Source organism: Marmota monax, unplaced genomic scaffold (assembly GCF_021218885.2).
Source record: "Marmota monax isolate L192 unplaced genomic scaffold, Marmota_monax_Labrador192_F-V1.1 WCK01_AAM20220418_F8-fsc00040, whole genome shotgun sequence".
Lineage (NCBI taxonomy): Eukaryota > Metazoa > Chordata > Mammalia > Rodentia > Sciuridae > Marmota > Marmota monax.
In genome coordinates this window covers 11616829-11643715 of record NW_026692782.1, presented here as the reverse complement: position 1 = coordinate 11643715, position 26887 = coordinate 11616829, and the positions used below count along the sequence as shown (strand labels likewise).

The 26887-nt window shown below is 43.9% G+C and overlaps 1 protein-coding gene and 1 pseudogene across 2 annotated transcripts in view; one reads left to right on the top strand and one right to left on the bottom strand.

Annotated features, from left to right (window-relative positions):
- The first annotated feature begins 3399 nt into the window (after positions 1-3399).
- LOC124094751 (large ribosomal subunit protein eL34-like) lies at positions 3400-3757 on the top strand (annotated as a pseudogene).
- A 10298-nt stretch (positions 3758-14055) lies between these two features.
- Slc39a14 (solute carrier family 39 member 14) overlaps positions 14056-26887 on the bottom strand; it is a 46949-nt gene continuing 34117 nt past the window's right edge. The window contains exons 4-9 of one of the 2 annotated variants that reach the window (XM_046447677.2): positions 26209-26378; positions 21443-21565; positions 20620-20808; positions 20292-20499; positions 19259-19443; positions 14056-17199 (exon numbers count right to left, since the gene is read on the bottom strand). In XM_046447677.2, the coding sequence (XP_046303633.1) occupies positions 17053-17199; positions 19259-19443; positions 20292-20499; positions 20620-20808; positions 21443-21565; positions 26209-26378 (1022 nt within the window). In that variant the 3' untranslated portion in view covers positions 14056-17052. Of the gene's footprint in view, positions 17200-19258; positions 19444-20291; positions 20500-20619; positions 20809-21442; positions 21566-24277; positions 24448-26208; positions 26379-26887 lie in introns of both variants that reach the window. The other variant, XM_046447678.2, reaches the window with a different exon arrangement.

Below are 26887 nucleotides of genomic sequence, written 5' to 3'. Positions count from 1 at the left end.
TTGATTGTATATTATCTGTTATTGATTGTATATTATCTTCTGAGAAGTGTCTGTTCATTTCCTTGGGCCATTTAGTGTTTGCCACAGTCTGGCTGGGCACAAATCACGAGCCACTGAAGCAGGAACAAACTTTATTTCTGAACTCCACCAGCACACTCCACACACGCTCCCCAGTAACCAGCAGCCGGAAATATCCCTCCTCTGGCACTTCCCCAACCAATGGGAACTCTCCTGCAATCCCCGCGAGAGCTCAACTGGAACTCAACTGAAAACTCCGCGAGAACTCGCAGGAGTCACCTCTCAACCACTACTTCTGGCAAAAATGCCATGCATCATCCCTACTCGACTGTGGCCCTCAACAAGTGATTGGGTTATTTTATTTTATTTTTGGGTGTTAAATTTTTTGAGTTCTTTATATATCTTAGAGATGAGTGTTCTATCTGATGTGCATGTAACCACCATTTGACCCAGCTGTCCCACTCCTCGGTTTATACCCAAAGGACTTAAAAACAGCATACTACACTGACACAGCCACATCAATGTATATAGCAGCATAATTCACAATAGCTAAATTGTGGAACCAATCTAGATGCCCTTCAGTAGATGAATGTATAAAGAAACTGTGGTATATATCCACAATGGAATATTACTCAGCAATAAAAGAGAATAAAATCATGGCATTTGCAGGTAAATGGATGGAGAATATCATGCTAAGTGAGGTAAGCCAATCACAAAAAAACTAAAGGCTGAATGTTTCTCTGATATGTGGATGCTGATCCATAATTGGGGGTAGTGGGGAGCATGGGAGGAATGGAAGAACTTTAGATAGGGCAAAGGAGAGGGAGGGGAAGGGAAGGGGAGGCAGATAGGAAAGACAGTGGAATGAGATGGACAATATATATGAAGAGATGAAAGGTGAGACTCTACTTTGTGCACAACCAGAGACATGAAAAATTGTGCTCTATATGTATACTATGAGTTGAAATCATTCTGCTGTCATGTATAACTAATTAGAATAAATAAATAATTTTTTTAAAAAAGAGGAAGAAGCAGCCAGAGGATGGGTACCCAGCCTGGCGAAGAGGGTCTAAGCAGAGCACCCCAACATCTACCATAGGCAGGGTCTAATTTAATCAGGCCCATGTTGCCAGAGAGGTGAAGGAATTCACCCACGCCCACAGGTGAAATGACAGCATCAGGGTCCCTCAGAGCTCCTGGGGTATCATTGTTTGCTGGAAGTCATAGGCATTTGCATGTAGCCCACAGGGCTACTCAGAAGTAAAGGATGCTTGGGAGTTCTGATGTCTGGAGGAAAGGCGGGCTAAAAGGCAGAGCTGTGCAACGAAAGGGTGGCGATGAGAAAAGATGGAACTGCAGGGTGCTTACATTCCTTGATAAGCCAAACAACAGAACAACATCTGGATTCTTGGGGACCCAGTGCCCCACATTCCATGCAGTGCTGTAGTGGGGCTCAGGCAGCTTCCCTGACAATGATGGTACTCACTAGGCTGCCTCCTAAGCTGTGCTTTATGTCATGTCTCTGTGTCTCAGTTTCCTTGTCTATAAAATAGCGATAATAATAGTGTTTATCATATGGGTTTGTAGTGAGGATCAAATGCATATTTGTAAAGCATTTAGAAGTATACCTAGCACATAAGAAGTACCTCATTTGTGTGTTAAACCAACAAAAAAAGCAAGGATTTGGTGAATGAGCAAATGAATAAATAAAAGAATGAACCTGGGTTCAAGTCCCAGCACGGCTGCATATATGTTCTTTGACCTAAACCCTTGAGGGCTGTGGCCCCTCAAGGAAGGATAGGATTTCAAGAGCAAGGAGGGGAGGTATCCTGGGCTGGGTAAAGCTGTATGGAGGCAGTCGCTCTCTGAAGCTTTTGTCATCCTTCCAGGTGGCGGTAAAGACCCCTGCCTCTGTGCACCAGGAGCCTTTTATGAACTGCTCAGCAACACCTATCACATGGCAGAGTATAATTAATTTATATGTGGATCTTTCCCTGCTAGGCTGTTGAGGCCCAATCCCTAGTTAGTAGCCTGCTCTTTTTTTATTGGGTGTGTGTGTATGTGTGCTTGGTGAGTGTTGCTGTTGTAATGAATGACAATGTCACCTGCTTTTCTCATATCTAATAATTCAGTATGTTCCACTAGATAGAGGGTGACTCAAAGCATGACTGGGCAAATTTGAATATCTAAAGCCAAGGCCCAGGCATTCACATGGGCCAACATTATTATATAACAGAAAAGGAAAATGAGCCCAAGATACTGAATAACTTACCCACTCTCAGGTTATTGAAACTACAGTGTGAACCCAACTATTCTCAGGCTTTTTGTCTTTTTGGTGTTAGACACACACACACACACACACAGACATGGTGTGTAGACATGGTGTGTATTTCTATTTTGATTTGTGGATGGTGCTTGGGACAAATATATTTTAAAAAATAACATATACCTGTGGTTTTAAAAAATTAAATACTTGAAATTTTTTTTACAAGAAAATTAAATTCTCACTCCAATCCCTAATCCACAACCCTCCAGTTTCCTTCTTAAAGCAGTTCATTGCTATTGTCAATATATACATATTTACAAACATGCATATGCATAAATGCATATATATATATATATATATATATATATATATATATATATATATTTATTTATTTATTTTGGTACCAGGGATTGAACTCAGGAGCACTTGACCACTGAGCCACATTCCCAGCCCTATTTTGTATTTTATTTACAGACAGGATCTCACTGAATTTCTTAGCACCTTGTTTTTGCTGAGGCTGGCTTTGAACTTGCAATCCTCCTGTCTCAGCCTCCAGAGCTGAGATATTATAAGAATGCACCACAGTGCCCGGCTACTAAAGATATTATATTTGTGATATTTATGAGGCCAGCTTTTATTCATATTAACCAACATAGACCAGATTGGGATGCATTGATTCTGCTCAATAAGTTAAACTTTATAAAATCTGTTGATTTGGACACTACAGGTATGATCTTAGTTTTTGTTTTGTTGTAATGGAAAATAGTGGAATAGAAAAGATCAAAGTATGACTTTTGCCAGTAAATGGATGGATCTGAAGACTATCATGCTAAGTGAAATAAGCCAATCCCCCAAAAAACAAAGATTAAATGTTCTCTCTGATATGTGGGTGTTAACACATAACAAGGAGGGGAGGGAAAGAATAGAAGTTCATTGGATTAGACAAAGGGGAATGAAGTGAAGGGAGGGGAACAGGAATAGGAAAGACAGTACAATGATTCAGACATAACTTTTCTATGTTCATATCTGAGTAATCCACAGTCAATCTCCACATCATGTACAACCACAAGAATGGGATCCTGCTCTTCCGGGGACTGGGTTTAGAGGCACTCAGAATGGTTCAGAGTTTGACATACCGTCGTAGGCTTTCCTAGAACACAGCCTCTAACAAAACCAGGCTGTCTCGAACCCCTGGTAATAGAATTGTTTATCTTTATACAAAGAAGGTTGGGAAAGCACCAAAATCTGCATGTGGTGTGTGCCCAGGCAGACTTAGAGGGGTTCGTGCTGTGAGACCTAAAGTTCTTATGAGATTGTCTAAAACAAAAAAACATGTCAGCAGAGCCTATGGTGGTTCCATGTGTGCTAAATGTGTTCGTGATAGGATCAAGCGTGCTTTCCTTATTGAGGAACAGAAAATCGTTGTGAAAGTGTTGAAGGCACAAGCACAGAGTCAGAAAGCTAAATAAAAAAAAAAAATGAAGCTTCTTTGAATAATAAAAAGTCAAAAGGCTTAAAAAAAAAAGAATGGGATCCTAATTAGAATCAGTTATATTCCATATATAAATAATATGTCAAAATACAGTCTATTGTCATGTATATCTAAAAAATATTTTTTTAAAAAAAGCTCTGAGCCACCTGACCCTCTCTTGCAGGGGACAGCCAAGGTGCCACCCCCTTGGGCACAAATCCGACCTGGCTGCTCTGAGCAGCCAAACACGGTGCTCATTTTCTTCTTCTAAAACTTTAAAACTTGAAGTAGATAGTAAAATGGCTTTTTTCCTCCTTCCTGGGTTTACTACTCAGAGAAACAATGGCTAAGATACCAAAACCACAGACCCACAGTCCTCCTATACTCAGGTTAGAATGCCAAATCACCCAAGACTGTTATTGCAAGACTTTCTAAAAGTGTCTACAGCTCTGCGTGCAGTTGTAGACTGTAGGCCCAGCATGAATCTTTTTTTCCTAGGGCTACCAGAAGAGGAAGTGGTACCTATTTGAATCTTAACCTGCACATTCCCTTTGCCTCAGTCCAAGGCCATTAGGCCATTAGATTATTTCCCACCATGATGGTGATTTAGCAGGGATGACATCATCATCGTCATCTCATTCAGGGCATTTTCCCCTCCACAAACCCAAGGGCAGGATCCCCCCTTAGCCAAATCCCTCCTGGAAACTGCAATAGAAGCCTCTAGGGCACTCAGGAAGGGGTGGACCAGAATTATATATAAGCTGCCATATATTATGTAGGAGAAGTTGGCTTCTCAGTCATCTCCCTCTTTCCTGTGTGAGGAGTGTGAAGGAGGGGGCTGAGCTAGGTAAGACCCCCCATCCCCGCACCGACAGGCACAGGTCCCCCGATGAGAACTAGGATGCTCATATTCCTCATCCTTTCTGGACATCCAGGGACAGAAGCACATTCCTCACACTGCCCCCCATCTAAGAGATGGCAGGGGAAAGCTACAATAAAAGCTCCATCCTCCCTCCAGAGATTTTAAAATCCTCTTTTATTCCATGATAACATCATATTTTTAGGGGAAAGGGAGGTCTGACAAGCTTCATTTCAGAAATGCTGTTGTAGTGGTTTTTAACACCTTTTACTCCTCTTATCTGGTGCTATTTTGTAGAATCAGGAACAACCTTGACATGTTTTGTGGGGCTTTTTATACACTTTTTAAAAATACTCTCAAGACTTCTATTTTTATGTTTAACATTTGCATTAATTTTTCTTGATACCTGGAGCCACATAACAAGTTTGGGGAAAAAAAAGTGCCTTGTTTTCAACTGTTTTTGCTAATTTTTAGGCTGAAAAATGACTGATGCCTAGAGTTTACCTTATTCTGTTTAATTAAAATCAGTATTTCTCTTAAAAAAAACTCTGAATAAGATAGAAATAGAAATTTAAAAAAAAGGAAAAGATCAAAGTACATCTTGCATAGAAAGATCAAATAGTATTTCAAGAAAACTTGTGCAAAAGTTAAAAGATGCAGCCCAGAGGTACAGTGCTTGCCTACCATGCAGGAGCCTTAAGTTTGTTCTCCAGTACCACTAAAAAAAAAAAAAAAAAAAAAAATGCTGCTTGAGAGGCTAAGGCAGGATGAAGGCCAGCCTGGCTCCACAGAGAAAAGTCTCATTGAAATATTTTTCCAATTTTCATTGGTGAGAGAATATTATAAAACTTTCATTTGGGAGATTTTCTCAATGACTTCTCTGATCAGAAAAAACAAGGACTGGAGATATAGCTCAAAGGTAGAAGCACTTGCCTGTCACACCTGAAATTTTGGTTCAACTCCCAGCACTGGGAAAGGTGGGGAAAGCACAATGATTGAAAATACAGAAAGGAAAAAACTCTTAACTAAGCTCCCTTCCCTTTTTTTCTGCAATGAATAGATTTACCTTCATTGTGATATGGTGACTGAACATCAGGGGCACTCCACCACTGACCTACATCCCCAGTCCTTTTTATTTTTATTTATTTTTTGGCATGGGGATTGAACTCAGGGCGGCCTAACCACTGAGAAACATCCCCAGCCATTTTTAAATATTTTATTTAGAGATAGGGTCTCGCTGAGTTATTAGGGGATGAGTTATTAGCTAATTGCTAACGCTGTCCTCGAACTTTCGATTCTCCTCTCTCAGTCATTGGGATTAGAGGCTGTTGGGCCTGGCCATGGTGGTGTTTTTTAGAGTCATCACATTAACAGTTCCCAACAATAACTGGAGCCCTATTTCACTCAGTTTGAGGACAGCCCCACCTGCCCCGTTACCTAATTTCACCTCTTTCTTTTGTTTTGCAGTACTGGGGACCCAGGGCCTCAGTGTACCAGACAAGCACTCTACTCTAAGCTACTTTTCCAACCCATGATCTTTTTCCTTTTCCTTTCTGCACTCATCAGAATGGACACAAATATTTGAAATGTCCAAGATTCATGTGTAAATGGCATGTCTACTAATTGCTTCAAATTTAGGTTCCTTTGTACAAGGCTCGTGAGACTTGGTAGTTGGAACTCCCTAAGCACTTCATAAGTCTTAATTAATGACCAGCTCCTCTGAGAAATCATTATGAACTCTTAATTTAACAAAAGCACAGGGAGTCCTTGTTTTCACTGTTGTGTAAAAGTAATCTGGCTTCAGTTTCTATTTATATAAGACCATTAAATATTAAGCTTCTATGTTAAACGCAGGCAAAAGAACTGTAGAATATTTTAAAAAGTAATAGAGTAGTTGGGCTGGGGTTGTGGCTCAGTGGCAGAATGCTTACTGAGCATGTGTGAGGCACTGGGTAAAATTCTCAGCACCACATATAAATAAATGAATAAAATAAAGGTCCATCAACAACTAAAAAAAATATTTTTAAAAAGTTTTAAAAATAGTTGTGTAGATCTGGGTGCAGTGGTGCATTCCTGTAATCCCAGAGGCTTAGGAAACTGAGCCAGAAGGATTGCAAGTTCAAAGCCAGGTTCAACAACTTAATGAGGCCCTAAGCAACTTAGTGAGAGCCTATCTCAAAATAAAAAAATAAACAGGGCTGGGGATGTGGCTCAGTGTTGAAGCACCCCCGGGTTCAATCAATCCCTGGTTTAAAAACAAAATAAAAAAAAACTAGAGTAGAATAAGCATTTCTGAAATAGCTATGCAAAATAAAAGGCATTTTTGTACTGTATAATATCCAATTTTATATGAAAAGCACTAAATGAGTTTGTATTAATAACACATGTTGGGTTGGGGTTGTGGCTCAATGATAGAGCACTTGCCTAGCATGTGTGAGGCACCGGGTTCGATTCTCAGCACCGCATATAAATAAATGAACAAAATAAAGGTCCACCAACATCTTAAAAAAAACAAACAAACACATGTTGTAAGGACACCATATTTAATACATGTCTTCTATAGGTGTGTGTAGTTTTTTTTTTTTAAGCTTTTTTTTTTTTTTTTAGTTTTAGATAGACACAACATCTTTATTTTGTTTGTATGTGGTGCTGAGAATCGAACCCAGTGCCTCACGCATGCTAGACGAGCGCACTACCACTTGAGCCACATCCCCAGCCCCAGGTGTGTGTAGTTTTGATTAAATTACTTTGGCACGGACACTCTTCAATCTTAAGGTCTTAAAAAATTATCAAGTTCAGATAACAATGTTTGGCCAGGTGTGGTGGCATATGCCTGTAACCTCTGCTACTTGGGAGGCTGAGGCAGGAGGTCTATAAGTTCAAGGCTAAGCCTGGGCAAATTTAAAGGAGGGCCTGGGTTTGTAGCTCAGGGCCACGAATTCAACCTTCAGTAATGCAAAAAAAAAAAAAAAAAATACACACACACACACACACACATACACACACACACATTTGTTTTGTAATTAGAAAAGCAAGACCTAAAGCAAAACGTCCTGTTTGCTATCAGATTAAAAATCTCTTTAGATGGTTATAAGTTTAAAAAAATGCTGATGAAAGTTCTGCTGACTGGTAAGTATATTCAGTGCAATTTTTGGGGTACCATGCAAACCCCTCAGTGGTATATTTTCCCTGGTCTCCCTAGAAGAACCCAATACTCTGAGAACTGTGATAAGTATTGGAGCCAGTTCTTCCTGCCACCCCTCCCTATTACTGTTATTTTCAGGAGAAAATGGTGGCACCCCTGCGTGATGCATTGTCTAGAACAGAATTCAATACCTCGTTCATGCCTGGTTTTCAGAATTCCACAGCTAAGATGCCACAGGTAAAGAACACCGAGGTTCACTGAGATCCTGAAGCCCAAAACTTAGAATCCTGTCTACTTACTCCCCCTACAGTCCGTTTTTCTATATAGCAGATCTACCTCCCTCCCTCCCTCTCTCCCTCCCTCCGTTGCTTCCTGTCTTTCTTTTTGTTGCTCTTGTGTTGTTGATATTCCCAGGGATTGAACCCAGGAATCCAAGCCACATCTCCAGCCCTTTCTATTTTTTTTTTTTTAAAGACAGGAGCTTGGTAAATTGCCGAGGATGGCATTGAATTTGCAATTCTCCTGCCTCAGCCTCCAAGCCCTTGGGATTACAGGCGAGCACCACTGAGCCTGGTGTAGCAGATCTTTCTAAAAGCACAAAGCTGATTTGTCATTCCTTTGCTTCAAGCTCTCAAATGCCTCGCACTTTCCTGCTGGTCTGCCTGGGGTCTGCTTCTAAATTCAGCTCTTCCTGGTGCCCCCTATACATCAATTTGACCTTGTTTGTGCTGAATACACTAGTTTATACACTCTAGCCTCAAACACACCAAGCTTGTTTCTGTACCAGTGCTCTTGTATTTGGTGGCCTTTTTTCTTGGTATATTCTCCTACATCTTTGAAAAGCTGAGGTTCAACTCAAATGATACATGTTCAGTCAGGGCCCTTCCCTACCCCCACAGCTAAGGCTACACCTGTCCACCCATCTTCTACCTCATCACCCTACAATTACTCTCCATGGCACTTGTTTCTTTATTTGTCACTCCCCAAGAAGAGGATCTTTGTCTACCTTTCTTGTCCATTGCTGTCATTCTATCCCTGCCACCAAATAGGAACATAACAATTTGTTGAGTATCATCTTATTCTTTAAAAAATTTTTTTTGTAGTTGTAGATGCACACAATAGCCTTCTCTATCTATTTATTTTTCTGTGATGCTGAGGATTGAACCCAATGCCTCACACATGTCAGGCAGGTGCTCTACCACTGAGCCACACCCCCAGCCTGGTATCATCTTACTCTTATCTGGAGCAGAAGTTCTTAACCTGGGACTAGTGGTTTCAAGAGATCATTCCCTGCTCCTCTCCTTCTTCTCCCCATCCTTTTCCGACATGCAAATGAATTTAAGTTTTGAGTATATATCCCTGGGGTGTGAGAAATGTGAGAGGGAAAACTTATTTTTTTTTTCAGATTCTTAAGGGAATCCAAACAACAGAATGTTGATTACCACTAGTAGGGAGTTGTAATTGGTAATGCACTTTCTCCTAAATTTAATTTTTGCTATGCTTAGAGATCTAGAACAGAGACTATCATTTCTATTTTGTGGATAAATATGTTAAAGCGCAACATACAGGTTAAACATATTATTAAAGATCACACAGAAAGTCAAGGATGGAATTGATGCAAATACATTCTTTGGATTCAAAATCTTGTGCTCTTTCTGCTGAACATATGGACAGAATCCAGAATTCGGGGGGATTGCATTGGTGCTTGCTTATTTTATACATTTTTTTTCAAAAATCAGCAAATTTACACACTTTAGTTCTAAGGACTTTCCCATTTAAACTAGCCAATAAACTGCATTAAGCTTTTCAGTGAAGAAATATGACCGTTGGCTATACAGATCAAGGCACTCTTCCCACGTTATCAAGCCGAAGTTTTAAAACAGAATGTTAAAGTAACATGTAAACCAAGACACAAAAGAATTTTCTACTAGGCTAAGTAGAGTATAATTGAGAAACTAGATTTGTAGGCATAAATACCTCTTAAAGCCAAATGAAGACGATTTTGAGATCTCTAATGTTTAGATTTTATCTGCCCTTTTTGTTAGAATATATAATTGAATCATCTATACTGAAAAATCACTATAATATGTATATTTTTAATTAGCTTTCCACTGGGCATGGTGGTGCATGTCCATAATCCAGCAGCTTGGGAGGCTGAGGCAGGAGGATCATGAATTCAAAGCGAGACTCAGGAACTTAGCAAGGTACTGAGCAACCTAGTGAATACTCTGATTCTAAATAAAAAATATAAAGGGCTGGGGATGTTGCTTAGTGGTTAGCCACCTTTGGGGTCCATTCCTGTTATTAAAACAAATAAACAAACAAACAAAGATCTTTCCTAGAAAATAAATATCTAAAAAAATATAATTCTCCTATACATTCATTTTCAAGAAAAGAAGAGCAAATAAACCTCTACATTATTTAGGGTTATATTATCATAACTCTGTGAATTTGGCAGTGTCTTTTCCCAAAGGCCATGTCTATAAGACACAAGCAGACAACAGTCTCAAAAGACTCCTTTTGTAAACCTTAGGAAGTTATAGGAACATGGCACATGAAAGAATCTCCCAATCTGGGAAGATACTTAAGATCAAAGATTTCCTTCCCCTCTTTGCTAGCATCTATAAGTAAAGATCCAGCCTTTAATGTGTGCAAAACAAGGATTCCTTTTATTGAATTACTTGTTTTTCTTCTTTAAAACCATAAGTGTGGTATCATATTCTTAGAAGGAATCTCCAACTAACTGACTTGGGTGTCATTCTTTGATCTTGATGCATTTAAAACATTAGCCAAATGCAGGGAGATGTGTATTGTAAGAAAGCATTTCATCTAGAATTATTTCATCAAAAGATCTGTCAGAGCCAGGCCCATTGGTTCACACATCCTGTAATCTCCATCACTCAGGAGGCTGAGGCAGGAGGAGTGCAAGTTCAAGGCCAACCTCAGCAAATTAGCAAGACTCAATCATAAAAAAATAAAAAGGGCTGGGGATGTAGCTTAGTGGTAAAGTTCCCCTGGGTTCAATTCCCAGTAACAGCACCCCCCCCCAAAAAAAAATCTGTCAGGGGCTCTTCTGGGAAATTAACTGATGGCTCTTTTACTATAGTTGTGAAAACCTAGGGGGACTGTTGCCTAAATTTATTCTTAGGCGACCTCAGTGTTCAACAGATCTATAAACAAACCACAATCGTATGGGGGAAAAGCCCAAAGACAAATCAACAACCCATCTAGAACCTAGTGGAAGAAACAACAACCTCTTGGCTTTTGATTAGCAGGGCTAGAACACTTCTGGGTTGTTCCTTAACTACAAGTGAGGCAACTACCTTCCTGGAATCTCGCCTGTCTCCAGGGTCAAAGATTGCTATTATAGGGGATGGGGTTGTGGCTCCGTGGTAGAGCACTTGCCTGGCATGTACGATGCGCTGGGTTCGATCCTCAGCACCACATAAAATTAAATAAATAAAACAAAAGTACTGTGTTCAACTACAACTATATATGTATATTTGTACATATACAATAATAAAAAAAAGGATTGCTGTTTACAGGGAGGATAGTCTGGTAACTCCCTCCCTTCCTTTAAAATAAACCCTGAGAAACACCTAGTAAGAAGGGGCTGTGATATTGGAGAGGAATATGCTCTTTTGACTCTTAACACACTGAGCTGAAAGCTGATGAGGACCTTTGGATCTTTCCCAACCACTGGCTTTTTCCCTATTGTAATTAAAAAAAAATAATAAAAAATATAAAAACCAACCTACCATGAGTGGAATGTAATTCCGTTTATACCAGAAGGACAAAGGGATTCACTTGTACAGGGATTTGAACCTGTCATTCTTCAGAGGTCTAGGTATCTCATACTACATTGTGAAGAAGACAAATTTTTAAAAATAGACAGGCATTCTGCTTTTCTGCAGATCAAAGCCTGGGTTCACATGCAATGCCCTTTACTTCTTGGAAGGGATGCCACTCAAATCAGATCTAAGCATCATTGAATGGTAAAAAAAGAGTGTGCAAGGGGGCTGAGTATATAGCTCAGTTGGTAGAGTGCGTGCCTTGCATGCACAAGCCCCCCACCGCCCCCCTCAAAAAAGAATGTGCAAAACAACAAGATAGAAGAGTACTAATTTATAGTACCTTTTAAATTTTACTGTGTTTCACCTTCTACCAAAAATGTCCTAAGTGGCTTAACTGGTTAAGAGTATTACAAAGATGGCTAAGGTCAAGGTTTTAATCTTCTTAATGACCTATTTACTTCTGTAAGGGCCACAAATTCTTCTTTCAAATTTTGTTTCTAAATGAAGGTGGACCAGGAAAGAGGACACAAGGAAAATCATCACCAAACAGGAAAACACACCAGCAGCTGTTGCCAGTGAGAAGGAGCAGGTCACTGGTCCAGAATCCACAGGCATTTCACTCGGTCTTTTCACTCATTCTTTCTGCATGGCAGGTGCCAAAATCATAGAAAGAAACCAGATATAGTCCCACCCAGGAGTTTGGTGCAAAATCAGCAATTACACTGGATGCAGTAGCACACATCTATAATCTGAGAGACATGGGAGGCCGAGGCAGGAGGATCCCAAGTTCGAAGCCAGCCTCAGCAACTTAGCAAATTCCTGTCTCAAAGTTAAATTAAAAAAAAAAAAATGGGCTGGAGATGTGGCTCAGTGGTACAGCATTTACCTAGCATGTGCAAGGCCCTGGGTTCTTAAAAGGTGGAGGGTGGAGGGGAATGTAGCTCAGTGGTAGAGCACCCCGGGGTTCAATACCCACTACTACAAAAAAACAGCACAGTGCAAGCCCAGGTATGATGAGAGGAGCCTAAGCCAGCTGGGGAAGGCAGGAAAGAGGGCAGGTAGGAGAGGATTTCCAGAGGAGGGGGCACACCCCAAAGGATGCAGTGAATGTCATTTTGAACTCCAACAAATGGTTGAGTAGCAAGGAAATGCCAATTAAAAGATCAATATTTACATATTGTGCTTGAGTTTTAAAAAAAGGAAGAATGGACAGGTGTGGTGGGGTCACCTGTAATCCCAGTAATGTGGGAAGCTGAGACAGGAGGATTGCAAGTCCAGTTTCTGCTAATTAGTGAGACAATAGTAAAAGGTCTGGGTATGTAACTCAGAGGAAAAGGACCCTTGGACCCCATTACTGCCAATATTAATAATGATCATAAAATAATTTTCTTAAAAGGAAGGATTGAGGGCTGGGGATGTGGCTCAAGCGGTAGCGCGCTCGCCTGGCATGCGTGCGGCCCGGGTTCAATCCTCAGCACCACATACAAAGATGTTGTGTCCACCAAAAACCAAAAAATAAATATTAAAAAATTCTCTCTCTCTCACTCTCTTTTTAAAAAAAAAAAAAAAAAAAGGAAGGATTGAATAGTAGGCTTTTGGGATCTCAAATGCATATCAGTAATAAGATTGAATCAGGACTGGGGATATAGCTCAGTTGGTAGAGTGCTTGCCTTGCATGCATAAGGCCCTGGGTTTAATCCCCAGCACCAAAAAAAAAAAAAAAAAAAAAAAGTGAGTCACTTTTTTTCCCTGACTATTCATTACTATTGTAATGAAAAAGCAACAGATCTTCAACCCTTTTAGGGGTTTTAAGTCTCACAACAGAGGACTTTTCTCCTAAGACAGACACATGTGGTTTAAATGAATTAAGCCAACTCCCCAAGTTTCAAGGGGTAGATTTATATAAAACAAGGAGATAGCTCTGTGTGTGTGTGTGGTGCTGGGTTTGAACCTAGGGCCTGGTGCATGCTAGGCAAGCACCCGACCACTGAGCAACAAACACCTCCAACTCCAATGAGCTTAAATATCACAATTCTTTTGTAGGGCAACAAGTGAAGTCACAGGCTACATAAACAATTTTTGTTGTTGTTGTTGAAGATTGGACTAAGGACTTCCTGTATGCTAGGTAAGTGCACCATTGAGCACTCTCCAGCCTTAAATTTAAAAAAAAAAAAAAATCACAATTCTTTTGTCATGCAACATAGTAAAGTCATAAGACCCATTTAAAATTTTTTTTCTTTCTTGTGGTATTGTGGATCAAACCAAAGGCCCAATTCATGCTAGGCAAGCTCTCTATCAGAGGTCACCCCCCAGCCCAAAGCTAACCATTTTTAAAGTGAGCATATTAGGACACATGAATTTCCCTCCAAATCCCATAGTGAAAGCGTAAACTGGTCCTGGGAAGACGAATCTGTTAGTTAGGTCAGCAAGACACCATCGCCACCTTGTGTTTAATAGTCTTCATTACACCCACAATATTTTTTGACAAAGATCACACATGGATTCAACAAATACAGAATATAGCTTTATTTATAGAACCTTACAAATAAAACATTTACAGTCCACATAAGTTATTTTCTTTCCTAATTTTTCTCATAACACCTGAGTTTTTTAAAAAAAATACTGTGATGTAATTGTAGAACTGTAAAGGGAAATATGAATAATAAAAACCTAACCTCTTTCTTTTGCAAAAAATCAGACTTTATTATTATTTTTTTAAAGCAGGTTTCTGGCATATTTCTGTCTCTTTGGAAGAGGACTTCCTAAAAATAGATCTTAGACTACTCAAACAGAGAAGTCTTCATTTTACAAACCCAGGGTGAAGGACCACCGAGGAATGGCCCCCAGGTAACACTAGACACACAATCTTTGGGGGCAAAGACAGAAGGTGAGAAGTAGCAGGACCCTGTCCCTGGCTTATGGCGCCTACGTGACATGTACTTTCCTTGCTGACATTAACAGGAACTGGTCCATCTGGAAAGAAGTGGAAGGTGCCTTTGGGGTGCCAGGTGGAAAAGTCCTCTAACAACTCACTACTCCTCAGACTTCTAATATGTACAGATGCCTAGAACAGCAAATTCAACACTTAAAAGTCAAAATGAAATTGCCACATTTCCAAATCATGAGGCAGATCTGTTGCCAATGGGAACTTCCATTACCACCTCCCTCCTAAGCTCCAACTGGGCTGGCCTCTGCATCCATGCAGGCAAAAGAGGAATTCCCTCTGAGGCAGTCGTCTGTGAAGGTGAAGCTCTTGAGTTAATAATATAGGTGTGCATGAAAAGGGCAAGCACCCTACTAGTTCATATTTATTTTTCAATTTGTTAAAGATTACATTTTTTTAAGCTCCTCTCCTAAACTTAGAAACCCACTAACTCTAAGTCAGTACTCTACTCCAAGACAAAGGATATTTTAAAGGAATGACAGGAACTACAGGGAATGCTAAAATTAAAATTGAAATAGATTAACGTGAGTTAGATAAAGTAAATCTTCCAGTCTTTTTTGGGGGTGGTGGTGGTGGGGGTGATGTGCTGGGGATGGAACCCCAGGCCTTGCACGTATGCTGTGCAGGAGCTCCATCTGTCTACCACTGAGCTACCCTCCCAGCCTCAGAGTGTCATTTTCTGCTACCTCTTGAAAGCAGTTTGAGGAAAATAAAACAGAAAAGACGAAATCATTTTAAAACAATAACAACAATGATGATGATAAATATAAAAAGTTAGATTCCAACATTTAAGGAATTGGTTCTTTGGTAAAACTGGACCCTAACTCTATCAGGAGTCGGTCCTGACATTCAATCTAGAATCTTGATTGCTAACGGTTCCTCCTTCTTCAGCCTATTCTAAATTCATCTGAGTCAACAGGCAGGGTTGAGAGTGAGACTTAACAAGAACCCCCAGCACTTTTCCCATTCATACTCTTTTCAGGAATATTCTTGGTTTGAGGAACATTTCCTAAGAACAAAAACAAAATAGATGTTGATTTTAATTAACAACAGTGGACAGTTTTTCTAAGGAAGGATAGAAAAACTCAGGCGATGGCAATGAACCAGCACTCCTGTCGTCATGTGAACACAGCCTCTGGGCTGCAGCTGTGGCACCACTAAGAAAGGCTTCTGGAGAGACTGGCTCCCCAAAGTGGCGAAAGAATCTCACATTATCAATATGATAATAATAAATCAATTCACCTAGTGAACCTGGAGATTAGCTCCCCTTGAAGCCAGAGTTCTGAGGAGGGGGCTCCACAGTGCCTGAGGCTGGCCCATAGTGTTAAAGCCAAGTTCATCCATCCATGTTCTGGAGAGAATTAGAGGAATTTATACTGAGTTCAATACAGGATTCTACTTCTGATGTCTGGGGCCAGGGAGGAAGCAGTAACCAAGACAGTGCCACTCAAATTCCACCCGCAGCAATACCTTCGGCCATGCCCCAAGTTTTTGACCTTATAGTCCGGTGTTCCCCGGTACTCAAACTTTTATTTATGTAATTACTAAGTCATAAATTTCGCCTGCACTCATTCCATTTCTGACTACCCTTGTCATGGTAAAGCATAAACTACTGCACTCTAATTCTACAGGTCGGCTTGCCGCACTGCGCCAGTCGTGACCAGGGGAGGTGAGTGCGCAGTCTCCCCTCCAACCCCCACATCTTGACAATGTGCTTCTAGGGAGGGATCTGAACAGTCTCTTAGAAGGGAGCTGGGAAAGGGAGGTGGAAATCACAGCAAAAATAATTTGTTTCCTCGCGATCTTCTGCTCCTCTATTCTGTTAGCATTAAGCCGCAAGAGAAGGTCCAGGCAACCGAACCTTCACGGAGGATCAATTGGGCAGCCAGGACATGGGAGCTGCACAAACCGACCCCCAGCGTCCCAGGAGAACAAGTGGGGATCCCGAGAGGAGATCCATCACTGGCTGCTTCCTATCACACTCAGGATGGTCCTTGCCTCTCTCCTGCACTACTCACTCTTTGAGAGAATAGGCAACTCAACAGACTGGGGTGGGGGTGGGGGTCCCTTGTCTCCTGTCCCTTCTCTGTAAGAAAAGAAAAACCCGCTTCACAGGCCTCAGGCCCCAAAGTATAGATTCACCTCCTGCTGCTTCTTTCTTTCTTCTTTTTCCTTCATCTCCTAAAATTTCTAACCAAGTTATGACCACGAGCTCTATTTTTACACGGCAGGGTAAAAGACTGGAAATCTCTCAGTGCTGCTTCCAAGAGAAAGAGTCCAGAGTGAGTGGAGAGGAAAGGGAGTCTTGTCTTGTACACAGCTTTCAGGTTCTGGAGCCACCATGAAGAAGGGGGCAGGGAGGGTTGAGGCACTACCTGGAAAACGTCACCAGGGCAGCTTCTTCCTAGGACAGAGCACTTTAAATACAGTTGATATCTGGAGCAGGCAGATGGCTGTTATCAGTTTAATCCAATTGCCTCCTCCATGGAGCTCTGTGGAGGCCGCGTCCTGTGGCCAGAACCCGACCTGCAGTCCCACTGGCTCTTGGCAGGGCCCTATCCGATCTGGATCTGCCCTGAGTACATAGTGAGGAGCAGCATGATGGTGAAGCCGGTCAAGAGGCCCAGGTTCTGAATGACAAAGGGGATCAAGATGCTGCCCTTCCTTTCATCCTCCTGGCAGACCTCATTCATCTCAGGAAACTGAGAAAAAAGAGAGAGAAATAAGAGACCTGTGATTCGTCTTCAACCTCACGAGTCCAGGGCAGGTCAGTGATGGAGATACACGGCAAATCAGCTGACAGGAGATTCCCAGCCACAGCAGCTGGAACCTGAATATGACAGCCTTCCTCCACTGCTCACCATGACTTTACCACTATGAAGGAAAAGCCAGCACTGAACTATACACCTGGTCCTGCATTTGGGGGTAGGAGCTGGCTAGCGGTCAATGCCCTGGTCAATGCCTTCGGGCTGCGGGCGTGGCTGCACGGCCAAGCGCGTGCCAGCAAGCACAAGGCCCAGGGTGTCATCCCAGCACCACTGAAGGAGAAAAAAAGAAACTCTGATAAAAGGAAAAAACCCTTTTTATTGTGGACATAAAACCACTTAAAAAGATCTTTTTTACTGACAAATCATTGTTACCACCTCTTTGGGAAACCAAGCAACAGTGTGAGGGGACTGAAAATGGAACTACAAGGTGGCTGGGATTGATTCTGGGCCTCGTGCTGCTGGGCCAGCAAAGCAGGTGACCACTGTGGGACCATTAAGGAATGCCAAAGCATCCTACCCGCGGCGCAGGCTCCCCACAAGAGAGACTGTCTACAGTGTTTCCCTGGGGTGAGTTTGGATGGTAACCGCCACTGTTCTCACCACCTCGCCAAAAACATTATTCTCAAAGAATACGTAAAATAAAACTGTATAAAAAGTAAAGCATCTCCTTTACATATGCTGATATGTAAGGGGTATGTAAAGAAAAGTAATTCAGGCAAACAGGCCAAAGAGCACCTCAGGCCAACAGACCAGGGAGGGAGCTCAGGCTCCAAGGCCATGCACAAGGTGCAGCAGAGCAGGCGGGGACTGACACCTACTGTGTCCTGCTAACGTGGGACACAGGGCAGTGTACTTCTGGACACCACCGATAATGGAAGAAAGCTAATAAAAGCCTAAAAGCAGGGGTCAGCCAGGGTGGCTCACACACAGCCGTAACCCCAGCCACTCGGGAGGCTGAGGCAAGAGCATGGCAAGTTCAAAGCCACCCTCAGCAACTTAGCAAGACTCTGTCTCAAACAAACAAACAAACAAACAGGCTGGGAATGTAGCTCAGGGGTAAAGCACCCCTGGGTTCAATCCCCAGTACCCAAAAAAGAAAAAATAAAACCTAAAACCATGCATCCATTTTTTTAAAGGCTAGTTATTATTATTATTGTTTTTAATTGTTCATAGACCTTTACTTTTTATGTATTTATATGTGGTGCTGAAGATCGAACCCAGTGTCTCACACTTGCTAGGCATATGCTCTATGACTGAGCCACAGCCCAACCCATGTATCTGTTTTAAGCCAATAATTCTAATTCTGAAACTAAAGTATATACTCTCATTGAGCAATACCATCACTGAAAAAAATATTTACAAAGAGCATGCAACATGTAAAAACATCCATGATGTGTTATGTAAAAGAAATCAGGACACAAGATTATGAATTCAATATAAATACAGTCACTTATAGACATACACAATACATTGAGATAAAAAAGAAACAGTGTTAATTATAATTATGAGGTAGAGAGATTATGAGTAATTCTTCTTTCTTCTTTTTATTTATCTATATATACCTATTCTATAATACTTAACTAAGGACCCTAGATTGAGCACATTTTCTTTAATGACACCCTAACAGAAACATTAAGTTTTCTGGCCTTAAAATCTCTTGTCATGTTATAAGTTGGTGTGATTGTACACACCCAGAGTCCTATAGTCCCAGCTACTCAAGAGGCTGAGGCAGGAGGATTGCTTGAGTCATCGAGTTTAGGAACAGCCTGGGCAACACAGTGAGACCCTACTGGGGGTGGGAGGGTGGTAGATCTAATACTTCCTTAAAACCCACTAATCGTATATCTTAAGTAAGTGAATTGTGTGGTTATGTGAAGACACCTCAATAAAGCCATTATTAAAAACTAACTTACGTCCCCCTAGCTGTTCTCTATTCACAATTTTGATAATCTGGCCCATTTTGCCTCTAAGGTATAAACTACGGCAGACTTACCATGTCAGCCAGAGCAATATATAAGAACATTCCTCCAGCCAGGGCAAAAATCCAGTTGGCCGAGAAGTGGCTGCCGGCCAGGATGCCAAAGGCCAGACCCACATAGCAGCAGCAGGCAGAAAGGAAGTTGAAGAACAGAGCCTGCTGGATACTCATCCCAGCATTGAGCAGGATGACAAAGTCTCCTACGGAGGGGAGAACAGGAAGGGGAAGGAAGTTGAGTTGGGAGACAGAGAACATGGGCGAGTCAGAAGGCTCAGCTATGGATGAAATCTGGGTAAAACTCAAGACAGCCTCAGAATCGAGACTGACCATCGACATTCTGTTCAGGAGCTGCCCCATCTGCCAAACTGGCCATGCACACCAGCCAAGACACTGGAAACCACATGCAGGATTTTGAAAGTAGATGACCAGCTAGTGATGGCCCCATTTCTTTTGATTGAAGGTGAAATACAAAGAACTTCCTTCCTTACAACTATAGTGAATTGTCTTTTTCGGAAACAAAATTGTGAGGAAGAAAAGTTGCAAGCCAATGGCAAAGCCAAAATTGGACCATTTGAGCCTCCAGAATCCTGGCTTTCTACACTCTCCCTTGATAAAACCAAGCACCTCCCAAGCTCGGCCTCGTCCACAGATCCACCTGTCAAACTTCTAACACACTCCTCTGCCTCTGGAAGAGTCCAGGGTGTAAGAGATCACCCTCGCTGAGCACTGGGAACAGTGAGCAGCACATGGTAAGCCCTTTCTGCATCTTGCCTACCTCACGGTGACTCTCTAAGGTAGCTGCTATACCAACCTCTGTACGGATGAGAACACTGAGCCTCAATGAGCTACAGGGAGACAAATTTCCCTGTGAAAAACTTCATCATTCTAAGCTGCTGTTGGCTTATTGTTAGGATGCCGTGGTTAGAGTCCACACAGCTTGCGGGTGTTAACAGATTACAGAGCGCACTGAGTGGCACTGGGGAGCTATGAAGTGGGGCTGCACCAGTAACCAAGGTCGCCACCCAGGCTCCAGGGGATGTGTGCTCACCCAGCTCGTGTGGGAACTCCTCACAGAGGATGGCCACCGACGTGCTGATGCCTTGGAAAGCAGACACAGTGAAGGAGGCACCTATGGCCAGGCCGTCGATGAAGTTGTGGAGGCCGTCACTCAGGGTGATCATCCAGGCCAGGGTGCCGATGTCAGAGTAGCGGACACCCTTCAGCCAGTAACAGGCACTTTGGGAAGCTTGGAGGTCCTATGAGAAAGCACAGCCCACGACCCGTGGGTCACGGGGAAGACCACACGCTTTCAGCACACGCCTGACTCATCAAGGCCTCTGCCTCTGAAGGCTCCCCAGCAGCTGGCGGCCACAGACCTGCACGGAGAGCGAGCCCACGATGACCTTCCCGTCCACGTCTGGGGCCTTGCCATCGGGCTCGCTGTTACAGTGCTGAGGAATCATGTGGTCCAGATCCCCATTCTGCAGCTTCTCTGTCACACCCTCCTCCTGGTCCTTCTTGGAAGGAAGTGTCTCCGAGGCAAAATGGTTATGTCCGTGATGATGCTGGTGGGGTGACAGGGGAGGGGTGAGTGTGACCCTCACCAAACCCCCTGAACACCTACTCCAAGTGAGTGCTCCAAGCTCTGCAAAGACCTCATTACGGTCATCCAAGGAAACCAGGGCAGGCCACGCACAGAAGTGTGGAAACTCTCACCTGTGGCAGCACCACGTGTGAGGCTAAGGCCTGTCCCTGGGGTGCCCTCCTTGCACTGAGGGGCCGCTGCTCCAGGCACTCAGAGCCCCTCCTCTGCCACGAGCATTTCTGCTGACTCTGCCACCGTGAGGGAACAACCACATGCCGGATGTGGAAGGTCATCTTTCTGGATCTGTGCTACGCTAGTCAGTCCTATTCTTTACAGTCAGACATCAGATGTTTAGGAAATAATCCAGAACAAAGCAAAAGGGATAAACTGCTGCTGTAGTAAAGGGCTCACTGGCCAGACCCAGTTTCCAGTAGGGCTGCCACCGTGGCTAATGTCCTCATGAGGTGAGCCGGGCTGATCTCCTGAGGGCACCTGTGGCTTCAGACAGGTCACATCACTGCACTGGTGGAGCCACACCTGCACCAACAGCCTCAGCTCTCTGAGGTGGGTGCGTTCCCTCGGACATTTTTTTTTAAACTGATGATTGGCCTTACCTCATTTTTCGGCTTAAGAAGCATCTTTAAGATCTTCTCTGTGAAAAAGAAAAGGTAGAAGCCCCCAAATACCATGGCAGACTTGGGGACATAATAATCTTCCAGAGGATTGAAGCCAAAAGCCTGTGGACCCAGGAAAATAAAATGAGTTTAAGAAAATAGATATCTCCACTGGTTCCCTCTCATCTCTTAACTACTTCCCTGACTCTAGGAAAGAGACATCCGGGAATACCTCTGCTGTCTGCCCTTCTCTTGCCATCAACTAATCTTGATGTTCCCCTGATGTGACATCACCAGCCCTGCCAGGTTCTTTCTTGCTCATCTTCCCAAAAGACAATCTTTAGGATTTTAATCTTAGGAAGAGTAGTCCTGGATATGGTTTTCTACTTTTTTTTTTTAAGACTAGGTTTTGCCCAGGCTGGCCTTGAACTTGGGATTCTTCCTGCCTCAGTTTCCCAAGTAGCTGGGACAATAGGCATGTACCCACATGGTTTTCTACTCTTAGTTAGGTATGCCTTAATTTCTCTTAGCACTTAGTTATAAGAGCATCCTGTCAGCGCATTCCATATTTAAGAAGAAGACGCCTGTGTTTATTTTCATCTTATTTAATGTCCCCAGCTGATCTATCTGCAAACAGAACGGGAAGTGGTGGAATTATGCTTTCTAAAAGGGAAATCCATTCCCCAGTTGAGCAGCAAGAATTGCAGCATCTTCTTAACCACAAACCTCATGGGGACCACAAAGCCAAAAAAGCCGCCAACACCCTGTAGGTGTTAATCTTGGGAGCTTTTGAAGCTTGGCTCTGTGGCACACGCCTTGATCCCAGCTACTTGGGAGGCTGAGGCAGAAGGATCTCTTGAGACCAAGAATTTAAGACCAGCCTGGGCAATATAGTGGGATCCCTACCAGTTTAGAGATAAGTAAATAAATATTTTAAAAAACAACAACAAAATGGTGCTGGGAGGGTTTTTGAGACAAGGTCTTGCTTTGCTCCCCAGTTGGTCTTGAGAGCACGTGCTCCAGTGACCTTCCCGCCTGGGCCTCCAAAGTAGCCTGGAGTACAGGTGTGCACCTCCGCGCCCAGCTGGGGAAGGGGAATTGTTCTGGGTTCTTTCTGAAAAACCTCACTTATTAAGGAGAGGGAGAAAGAATCCACTGGAAAGAAGACAGGAGCAGAAACCAGGAGAATTCTCTTTCAAGTTCAGTTCTTGGTTTATGGTGTCAAAGTGTTCAATGACTTGCTCCTCAGTCTCCTAACTAGAAGCAAGCCTTGAATAAACTCCAGTCCCCCTCAGGTTCAGGTTGCATATAGGAGCTAACCTAGCGAAGGGGAACCCTGGCTACTTAAAAGGTGCTTTTCCTTTAGGTTTTAAAGGCACCATACTCAATCATAAGCCTCAAGCCTCTAGTGTTGTTTTCTTTCTTTGGTAGGGGTATCAGGGATTGAACTAAGGGGCACTTGGCCACTGAGCCATATCCCCAGCCCTATTTTGTATTTTATTTAGAGACAGGGTCTCACTGAGTTGCTTAGTGCTTTGCTTTTGCTGAGGCTGGCTTTGAACTCATGATCCTCCTGCCTCAGCCTCTTGAGCCACTGAGGTTACAGGCATGTGCTCACCACACCCGGCTCTATGTCGTTTTCTAAGAGACATACGTTCTGTAGTAGAAGTAGCACATCTGGTCAGCTCTCTGGGAGAGGCGAATCACTGAGGGAAAAGTGACGGGAAAAGAAGCAACTACCACCTCTCCACACTGAGCCAGGGAGGACGGCAGTATGCAAAAGCCTGACTTCGAGGGTCAGCAAACCTGGCACAAATAGGCTCAGGGTAGGTGCTCTCGTGCAGGGTCAGATTCCATGGGTTAAACAATACTAGCTCTGGAGCTGGGGCTGGGGCTCAGTGGTAGAGTGCTCGCCTAGGACACATGAGGCACTGGGTTCCAACCTCAGCACCACTTAAAAATGAAATGAAGATATTATGTCCACCTACGACTAAAAAATAAATATTAAAAAAAAAAACAATACTAGCTCTATAGATCTCAGCTTTGCTCCACTAGGAACATAAAACAGCATTTTAGAAAACAAAGTACTACAAGAAGCATGTGGAGTCACCCTTTTGTTCTGTGGGCCTGCCAGACCACCTATGTGAGATGTCTTGTGCTTATTGTAATTAATGGGTCTATTGAAGAGATTGCACCCAGGCAGATGAGGCATCTGCGAGAGGGCTACCAAACCTTACAAGTACTAAGCGCCATTCTCTAACGTGGAGGATTTTTCTCATTTACCTAGATAAGGGACAAAGCTGCTGTCAGTGATGGAAACTCGACTGTTCTGTTTAGATTGTCTCTGTCCCCAATCTCCCTTCTGAGAACTGATGTTTTTACTAAGACCCATGGATTCTGTTGACGTGTTTATACCACTCTGCACCGAAAATACCAAATGGAGAGCCATAAAGTGACACAGCTAAACTACATCTTTTCACTTAACAGTTGGAGCACTTTTCCTGGCACCAGGCACTTTACAAATATTATCTCATGTGACCCTTCCATTCTCTTGAGGTCAGTCTTTCCTATTTTACATGAGGAAACAGGAGCAGAGAGGTTTGCCCGAGGTTGTAGAACCTGGAGATGGTGCAGCAGGGTTTGAACCTGGCTCTTAACCCTACACTGCGCAGCCTCTCCTACCTCTTACCTAAGTCCTGGCTTGACTTTCCCAAAGGAAAGGCCCCTGAGAGCCCCTCCCTGCACCTTCCATGTAATCGGAGGTCTCCCACTGTGCCCACTGTCCCCCCGAGGAGACAGGCGCACTCCAGGTACAGGGGCTCTGGCTCGCCATACCTCAGGGATGAGCTGGAAGAGGGCGTTGGAGTAGAGGGTTCCAATCGCCAGAGCTATGAAGTAGAGCAGCAGCCGCTTGTAAAAGGTCTTCTTCATGAAGGGCACCACGCTGGCCCCCATGAGGGAGCAGAGGGAGATAACGGTGACACAGAGGAGACCGTATCCCCACACTGCCAGCCCACCCGGGACAGGGAGCAGGGCAGCCACCATTTAGGGGAGGAGGTGACAGGGAAAGTTGTGGATATTAACAAAGGAAACAAAAAAAGAAAAATCAGAGAGACAAGTAGGGGGGGAGAGAGAAATAGAAAATTTGTTAGTGATTCGAGTCTTTGATGAAAATTTCTTTCAATCAGTGCAGAGAAATGAGAAGGAGCTTGAAGTGGCCTTGGAACCCTGTGACTCCAGCCCCTGCTGTCTTTGGTGGCCTGAGTCATACCTGTCAGCTGGTATGTCTGGCAGGAAGTGCAGGGTGCTACTTTGTCACATGTCCAACGTATGCTCAGGTCCATCAGACTTTGGACTTGAGGACTGACTTTCTTTAACAGGACATACAGACAAGTGGAGGGACCTGCACATTATGCTGAGTGTTTGCCTCTGCATATCCAATCTGTGTCACAGAGGGACACGCAGCACAACCTGGAGGTGGTGCAGTCTGTGCAAAATACACAAAGTCATGTATATGTGCAGGGCAGGAGGGATGAAGAACAAGACCCGATGCCTATAATATTCTGTCTCTGCACTTCAGCAGTTTTTAATTATTTCCATTTGCTTGAAAAGGGACCTGGACGTAGAGAACAGAGTTCCAGAGTCACCCCGTCACAAAAAATACTTCCTCTTACATTTCTCAGTCAGACACACTCCGAGCTGAGTCCAGCCCCAGGAGAGGGCAGGGCAGAACTGTGCCACGATGACACTCCCTGTGAGCCAGGGGCGGAGCATGTTCAGTGACAGCAGTTTCATTCAAACAGACAATGAGGCATTTGATTTCAAATCTTTAAAAATTAATAAGTTCCACTTCTAGAGCTGAAAAAATAGCCCAAGATGAGGCCTCCCCTGAAGTGCTTGCTAAATCCATGTGAAATTCTGAGAGGGCATCAAGGTGGTCTCAGAATCATGGATGAGGATAAGGTGACACACGTACAACATCCCATCTGGCATCCGCTCCGGATGGGATCCGTCTTTCAGTTGGACGGGCGGGGAAGCTGCTGACAGGGACTCTGTGTGAAAGGCAGCTTCTGCCACTCCAAGGGGGGTCAGGTACACACCAGAGTCCCTGACTGAGTCGAAAAGGCGGGAAGACTGTCAACTTGGGCTTATTTTTATAGCTCCTCAGGGATGACAATTAAGAAACAAAATTACCAAACATTTCAAAACAGTCAAGTAAGGGTACCAGGAAGTCCGTCCCAATCAGGAAAAGGTCAAGATGCAAGGTACAAAAGGATGCGGTGCCCTTCTGTTTATTTTATATTTTTAATTGTATTTGTTCTTCTCAAATAGTCTTTGTTCTACCTTTGGCTCTGTACAGCACAAAAGATGGCCTGAGGACAAACAAGGACGGCCAACACAGCACAACCACGTTAGTGACCTTTCCCCACCTCAGTGCTGTGGATAACTGGTGCCACACCCAAGTGCCCCCAGGGTTCCCTCAGAGGAGGCAAGGTAGGCAGCACCAAGAATAGGGACCAGCCACCAGCCACAGATCCCCGACAGGGCGGCAGACATGAGGAGCCTTGCATCTGACGTCACCTGAAGAGGCCAGAAGCAAACCTGAGTGCCCGGAGGAGAGAAGAAGGCCCTTGAGATCTAGAGTGAGGAGTCATTGGTGGCCCTTGGTAAGAGGAGGCAGTGCTGGGAGCCTTGAGCATGGTGGGGTATGGACATCAGCCAGGAGGGCCTGGCCTTGGGGAGGACGCGCGCCTGTTCTACTGCACCTCTGGAATGAGCTGGAAGAGCGCGTTAGAGAGCAGCGTTCCAATGGACAGGGCGATGAAGTAAGTGAGCACACGGCTGAAAAACGCTTTCTCCGTGCACGGCAGGACGAGGACTCCCAGGAGAGAGGCCAGGTTAATCAGTGAGACACTGAGGAAACCAAAGCCCCACACTGCGGAGGAACAAGAACACACGAGGGCCTCCATTACTGAGGGCTGGCACGCCAGCGGCCGCCTGGGCCTGTTCCCACTCGGGGTAACCTGGGCAGACAGAGCAGCTGCTGAAGAGTCCACCGCTGGCTAGGTGCTGTGAAGGAGCCTTAGGAAAAAAGTCAAGGTTGCTACCCAAAAGGAGCTTACCGACTAGAGGGAGAGCCTGAAGAAACAACATGGGAGACTAAACAGGAGTCAGCCATGACAGCAGGGAGCAGGGAGAGACAGCAAATGGCACGGGCCAGGTCGGGTGCCACAGGCTGGCGCGATGGGACTTCAGGACAGTCAGGGGCCCACGGCTGTGTGGCCCTCAGTCTGCGGCCAGCCTGCTGTGGCTGAAGCAGAGGCACTGGGTTGGGGGTAGAGGGTAGAAAGATGAAGTGGGCCAAGCAGGTCTTGAAGGCTGGCCCTCCAAAGGTCAAAAGGGAAGACACCCACAGGCCCCGAAGCCCCGCACTCTGCGTGTTGG